At 30.1% G+C, this 7,829-nt stretch overlaps 1 protein-coding gene across 1 annotated transcript in view; it reads right to left on the bottom strand.

Moving 5' to 3' along the window:
• Positions 1-6,530: 6,530 nt before the first annotated feature.
• The window catches only part of LOC21387500 (probable peroxygenase 4), a 24,126-nt gene continuing 22,827 nt past the window's right edge, over positions 6,531-7,829 (bottom strand). The window contains exons 5-7 of the mRNA XM_024174930.1: positions 7,370-7,495; positions 6,878-7,024; positions 6,531-6,688 (exon numbers count right to left, since the gene is read on the bottom strand). Coding sequence (XP_024030698.1) covers positions 6,670-6,688; positions 6,878-7,024; positions 7,370-7,495 — 292 coding nt within the window. The 3' untranslated portion in view covers positions 6,531-6,669. The remainder of the gene's footprint in view (positions 6,689-6,877; positions 7,025-7,369; positions 7,496-7,829) is intronic.

Below are 7,829 nucleotides of genomic sequence, written 5' to 3'. Positions count from 1 at the left end.
CCCTTGCGAATATAAATTATTAACTTTTTTTTTTTTTTAATGAGAATCTAAGGGTTAGGTTGACTCATGAGTGTATTCTATACTTAGCAATTTGATTTAAAAATTATATAATTGTGTACATGATTCATTCAATGTATAATAGGTGAATAAGTTTAAACATTAAGGATGAAATTATGTCGCCACCAATAATTAGGCCACTGGGGAGCACGTGGAAACGACAAGGATTGGGCAAGAGAATATTTTGTTTTATTTTTATTTTATTTTCTTAAAAAATTGAATGTAAAAGCAAAGTACTTTTAGAAGCCCCATATAATTGCATGTATATTATTTATATTAGTGTTAGTTAATATATATATATATATATATATGATCGATCTGTTTCTAACACGTCGCTTTTCCATATAGAAACAGAACAAAGACAAGGACGAAGACAAACTTGTGTGCTACGAGTTGACGACTCTCATTCTCTAGATAACGATATGACTTTATTTATTTAATTACTTTTTGGTGTTAATTATACTTCGAATACAATGACTACTTGTTATTTATGATCAGCATCAACTTTGTTTCATGGAGATTGATGCTGAAGTTTCCGGCTCGACCCACGAAAGACGTCCAGTACTAAGGCCTCGTTCGTTTCGCTGATTCGAGTTTAGAATTCGAGTTTTGCTACAGTAAAAAGCTCTAACAAACAGTCACATCTAACTTTTTTACTACAGTAAAAAACTCTCACATAAAATCACATCTCAACTCAAATTCTAAATTCAAATCAGCGAAACGAACGAGGCCTAAATAAATTTGTTCAATTTATCTATTGATTCAGTCAAAGAAACAAAAAGAGATTAAAAAACACAGAAATTGAAAAATCAAATAAGGTAATAGTTCCTTTGAAGAGGGTTCTACAAGCTATTATTGCAATGGAAAAAATAAAATAAATGGTAATATTTGTTTGTTTGAAGAAGGGTTTGTTTAATTATAAAATGTTGTTGCATCGGAAAATATATTGCATATTAGTGCTTATTGGATGCACCAATATTGCTGATTATGTTTTACAAATTATGATATATAGCCAACACAGAATATATATATATATATATGTATATATGGTTTTGCTCGCTTCTAAAGGATTAAATTGAATTGTTACTCCCCTGCTATATATAGTATGTTTCAACTAATTAACTAATTAAGTACGAAATTCTATCTCTAACAAAAAAAAAAAAAAAAGATGTTAAATAATTTACCAGTAAAATGATTTCCGGCCGGTTGTCCTATTATTTATTAGATTATAAAGAAACGTAATGATTCAGTTTTTTGGTTCTTTATAGACGAAAATCAGTCTCTTCTAATGTTGGGCCAATAGGAGGAAAAAGAGAGTACTAACTAATTAATCTTCCTATTTATTTTTGGGGAAAAGGATCCAATCTGCCTAATGATTTAACCCAGGGAGAGAATATTTTATAATGAACAAGACTAGAAAAGACATGAAAATGGGTGATTAATCCATGTCACATTTGTTAGAAAATATGCCTCTTGTTTCCTCCAAAAATAAAAATAAAAATAAAAATATGCCACTTCTTTAACGTATCATTGACTACTAAACACCTTAAAACACGCAAACATGGAGGCTTTCTCGTGTCTTTCCTTTTCTCTTCTCGTTGTGGTTGTACCATCATATCATGTTGTGAATTAGCTCATCAAGAGCAATCGATGATTGTTTCTTTCCCAAGAAAAAAAGTATATAAATAAAAATTTGGGGCCAAAAAAAAAAAAAAAAAAAAAAAAGGCGAGAAAGGAAGCTCACCTTCAATTATGAGTGTACACTTTTTGTTTGTTTTCAACGTAAATGCCTATAATTTGTTTCTTGACGTTTTAATGTTACATTTTTGTCACTCTATTATCACTTTTTAAATTTATTGTATAATATGTGAATTCTATTATTTTATTTTATATTTAAATAATAATATATCATGTTAATAAAATTCATATGTCAAAAATAAATAAGAAAATAATAATAAAAAGTGACACTAACATCGTTTTTTTTTTTGCTCTTTTAATATGTCCAAAGGACAATAATTTGTATGTATAATATAAGGAATATGTGTATGTGGTGTGTAGTTGTGCGTTCATGTGATTTTTAATTACTTTAAGATTCCGACCAAAACGATTGTCATTTTGCCCGGCAGATAAGGATTCCCAGCCAAGAATATCGCTAGCTTGGCTCTTCAGATTTGTATAAGAACTCAAGTAGTGATCTTCTGACTAATTTGGTGTCTGGACATTGTGAGCTGGCCAACCTCATGTGCCTTGCTTCTGGTCGTAAACGGATATATTTTGGGAAATGTTGTAGCTCCCATGCTTCATGTCTTTTTTTCTTTTTAATAATATTTTTGAGGATCGTTGCGTTGCGACTTGTAGTAAAAATCTGTTATCTCTTTTTCTGTCTCACCAATCAAAAATTGTTATCTTAACTTAAATTTAATCATAGAAATTTATTGAGTTTTCTAAAATGAGAAAATAAATTGAGCGTTTTTTTTTTTTTTTTTTTTTTTAATATGGAAAAGAAAGTAGAAGATAATTTGAGGACAACGGATTTCCACTTGTTCCCGTCTCCATGCATTTTTTGTTGGGGGATCCCTAAGTGGCATTACAAAATTTCACCAACCATGTTTTTAATAGGGGTGGATTGATTAAGGACATGCCCTGAATTTTTAAATGTTATACCCTAAGTGGCATTACAAAATTTCACCAACCATGTTTTTAATAGGGGTGAATTGATTAAGGACATGCCCTGAATTTTTAAATGTTATATATATATATATTATAATTTCTTAAAAAATATATTTGTGCCCTTTGTTAATGAAATTTATATCCACACCTCCATGAAATCTAATTACAAGTCAATTAACTCGAATTATAATTATCTTAGCAAAACAAAGTCCAATTGACTGCTTATTATACCCTCAAATTGTAGACTAAAACTTTAAAAATTAATCAAAATACTGAATCTAAAATTTATTCAGTCCATTTTATATAGAAGTGAAAATATGTTATAAAGCAATAAAACAAAATAAAATTTGCAAAGAGTTAAAGATAAACATATAATGAAAAATTAACGAAAAACAGGTACAAAGAAGACAAAATATCAAATGACCAAGGAAAAAAAAAAAACATTCCATGAATTAATCTGCAACGTAACATTTGTACGCAAAGCTAGTTCTACAAAAATTTCTGTTTTCTTAATACTTCACTCATATATAGTACAAATCTTAACGATCGATTTGAATATAGTGCTTGACTTTTTGTTTTGTTTGCAATGATCCGTGAATTATTTTGAAGAAATTGTATTAATTTTTATTGAGGTTTTGTATCAAATAGGATTTATGATGTTTACATGTCCTTATAAATGTACGTAGAAAGGGAAAAAGAAAAATGTGTAGAACTGGTGGTATTTTGTCCCTTTCAAGGGTACTTTTCGTTTTAAATTACATGAAAAGAAAAATTATAATTTATAAATTTTCAGTATAATTTTTTATATATGATTGTAGTTAATTTTGTAGTCTTATTTTTGTGTCATAATTATTAACCAATTTAATAATTCTCTTCAAATTTTATGTTTTTTTTTTTTTTTTTTTGATTCATATCAAAAGTTATACAGAATTGAAAATAATGATTTTTCTTGAAATTTTTCACATTTCATGTTAGTATTACTAGGAAATCAATGTATTTGATCACTAGATACATTATTGTATTAGGTCAATCATGTTTTTTATTAGCTGTAAAGAGTGTATTCATTAAGTAATCTTAGGTAAATAAATTCATACATGTTATGTAAATAATGTATTTACCAAGTGAGACAATTGGAATGATATATGTACTAAGTAAATAAACTAATAAATCCTAACAAATTAACAACGTATTACTATATAAATAAATTCGTAAATGTTAATATATAATACATGTACTAAGTAAACAAATTAGTATAATGTATTTACAAAGTGCAAATTAAATAACTAATGTAAATAATGTATTTATTAGGCAAATTATGAAAAAGAATCCCAAATCGAAATTCTAAAACTCCAAATCAATCCCAAAAAAGAACAATTCTCACCCTAAAAGATCCATGTTGAGCCCCAAATTGAAAAAGCACGAAATTAAAAATCTTAACACTGAATTAAAAAAACCCTAACTATTCTCCTTCTAGCTTCCACCACCGCCCTCTAGCCCGATAGGCGATCCACCTTTGGCTACCAATGAGGACCTTCACGATGAAGCTCGTCGTGACCGATGAGCTTTACCATCATCGCAACGAGCAACTTCACGCAGTGACCTTTTGAGACTAGGCCATCGCATTCAAGACGCAATCACAAAGGGGTAAAAAATGGCCATGAACAGCCAAAATTGAAAATTTAGACGTTCTTTAGAATTATTTTCACATTACAATTGAGCGCTCTTTCATAATTTTTACCAATACCCTTCATTAGATAGAGTTAATTATATATATATATGTCTATTTTACCATGGATGAAAAAAAATGTCCACACGTTGTTATATTTGCATATAAATCTGTAAAATAATCCGTAATGATATTTTTATCCTTAGTTAATTACCTTTTAAAGTCAATTATACAAATTTACAACTACCCAAATATAAAATGACATATTTGAAATTATATTATATCAGTAGCTATAAAATGGACATGGACAGATTGATAATATTGTTGAATTAAAAACATACATTTCATGTAAATCCTTCCATGAGATAATATGGGCCTAGAATTGCTGTATAAGACCCGAAAACCCCTTCTTAGGACCGTGTTTTAGCTTTGGGAGATGCATCAAGTATTGACATGGGCTGAGCATTTCTTCAAAGTGGTGGTAGCAGCACCATCATAGCAGGGCCAGGGGGGTTGGCCCCTTGAAATTCTTCTCGCGCTCCAGAAATGAGGATAAGTAACATTTCAATCAATCATTGATTTTAATATTCTTTAGTAACTACGGGGTTTTATTTACTAACTAGAGAAAACTAAAAAAATAAAATAAAATAAAATAAATTAAGAATGAGAGTTAAGACTTCCAAGTTCCAAGTACAGATTTAGAATTAGGATTAAGACTCGTTTGGTTGATTGATTGTTTCGTTTCGAATGTTAGTTTACCAATCCATCCCAAAAGCTTAAGTTAATTGGTAAACTAACATGGTATCAGAGCGGGAGGTCTTGAGTTCAAACCCCCATAATTGCGCTCTTTATCCCCATTTAAAATTGTCATCATGTGTTGGGTCTTTAATATATCTCGGGCTTAAATATTCACGTGTTGGGCTTTCTAATTAATTTACCCACACGATTGCCCATTGTCCAACCCACACGTGAGAGGGAGTGTTAAAGTATAAAACTATTGTTGGCCCATCTCCTAATAGCTTAAGCTTTTGGAATGGATTGGTAAACTAACATCGAACATTAATTCTATTTGTCTAGTAGTTGTCCAGTTGTTATCTCAATAAAGATAAAGCTAGAGCTTCGGGAGAAAAAAAAAACTATTAGTTGTCACGTCTCGAAAACGGGAGATGTGACTAATTAAAAGCAAACATAAACTATATCCGAATTCATTTGAAATCGCCGCCTAAACTCTCTTTCGCGTCTCCCGTTTTCGGGACGTGACATCTGTACAAGAAAATGCCCTTTGCCAATCCATAGTATATCCATTTCCATGCTCCTTGATATACAGTTGATCCTCAATTAACATTCATGGGAAATTATTCTTCTTAAATGACCATCATCTTAAGTTAGCCATTATTTATTATTATAATGTGCATATCACCATTATCTTTGCGAAAATGACGATCTCATTTTTACTCCCCTTGGTGTTGAATAAGTTGAGATAGGATTAAAAGTTAATATGACTATTGCTATTTGGTAATATTAGAAATTTCTATTTCCATACAAAGGTCTAATTAGACAAATTTTTATATTGGATGAAAAGTATCACCTCATCTATATAACACTACTCTGGTTTCATTTGAATAATACAATACGCTATGTGGGATTAGTTTCAGGTATTATTTCTAACTATGGCGTCTATTTCACTTTGCTTCTTAAGCTTTAGTTCATGATATCTATTAATTATCATCCTTCGTTAAACTTTGAAAATCGTTGTAAATGATGTACTTTCTTTTAATATATATATATATATATATTTAAATGGATGTCACGTTACTTGTTCATCATATGATTAACCAAATAAGGGAGTACCTAAAATATTGTCTGTTGGATGTGATTTAAATGGGATGTCAGCCTTTTACATCTCACACACACACACAAAAAGAAGAAGCTATTTTCTAAACAATCCCATTCCGATCTTATTTCCAACATACATTAATGTACTAAAACAACAAATTCTTTGTACAAGAATATGACACGTTATATAAGTTTCATAGGCAAATTTCTCATCATCTCCACCCATTTTTCTTTTGTCCAATGATCGAGATAAAGAATAGAGGTAACAAATTTCAAACTAGTTACCCAATATTCTAGATTATTTTTTTCTTTAAAACCAAACTCTTCCATAAATTATAAACAAGAACACAAACACGTGAAGTTCCACATTACAAAGTACATGCACACCACTACTGCGTTAGGCTAAACGACACCCAGAAAATCCCACCAACTCTCCAGCTTTACGCAAAAGACACAGAACTGCACAGAAAAGGAAAAATACAGCAAAAATAATAAAAACCATATTTTGTTTTATACATGCACTTCACTTTTGCATATGTAAACTAAAGAACAAATATATATAAATCCAAAGGATAAATAAAATCATGTGACTTGTTTTTAGTAATACTCCAGTAGTGTTGTATATGGTTTCTAGTTGGAATTAATTACTCTATCTTTTTGGCTGACAAACGTTCCTTCTCCATCCGCTCGAACAAGCTTCCATCATAAACAGCTCTAACTGTGTCTTTGCGCAGCAAACCATTCTTTTCCTTGCAAAGAATATATAGAATCTTCCATTCTGTCCAGGCGGCTAGCCTGCAATTTATAATTAGATCACAACAACATTTTATATCAGAAAATTAGGTAGTATGCCACGACTTTTATATGTATTTGGATTTACACCACAATTTCTTTATGATTCGGATTTATGCCATGTTTAGTTGATCTTTGACTAATTACGAGTATTAAGGTTTTATTCGTTTTGTTCGTTCGAGTTGAGAATTTGAGTTAAAAGTAAATTCACGTGAGAGAAAATATTATAGTAGAAAAAGTTAGAATTTGAATTTTTGTAAAAGAAAACAGAGTCTAAATATTTACGCGAACAAGGTGAAGGAGATAGTTAGGTATAACGTCAAAATCATAACTAAAGGAGAAACCCACCATCCTTTGTAGTCCTTTGGTTGTCGGTTACTTTTTAATAGCAGCGACACTTCCTCTGACGTCAAGGCATTAGAATGTGTGAGAGCATGCTTCTTGAATATCTCTTCAAACTTTGAAGGAACGAACCTGAAAATTAATTGATCGTTCACAAATAAGAAAATCAAACTGAGATTAATCCCCATAACATTTTTAAATTCTTTGTTTTCGTTTTTCATTTTATTTTGTTTGCTTTATTTAATAAACAAAAACAGCAAACAATTTTACTTGTTTGTATATTGAGAAAGACACGTATATCCAATGGCTCACTAAAACTAATGAATGAATGAGGATTTACTTGTGCATATAACAATCAGAGACAATCCATTATATGACCTATTTATTTTATCGATTCGAGTTTAAAATTTAAGGTTTGCTACAGTAAAAAACTTTCAAAAACAGTCACATTTAATTTTTTTTTTTT

This window comes from Morus notabilis, unplaced genomic scaffold (genome assembly GCF_000414095.1).
Source record: "Morus notabilis unplaced genomic scaffold, ASM41409v2 Scaffold816, whole genome shotgun sequence".
Classification (NCBI taxonomy): Eukaryota; Viridiplantae; Streptophyta; class Magnoliopsida; order Rosales; family Moraceae; genus Morus; species Morus notabilis.
Note: the sequence above shows the minus strand (reverse complement) of the source record. Positions and strands in the feature narration are given on the sequence as shown.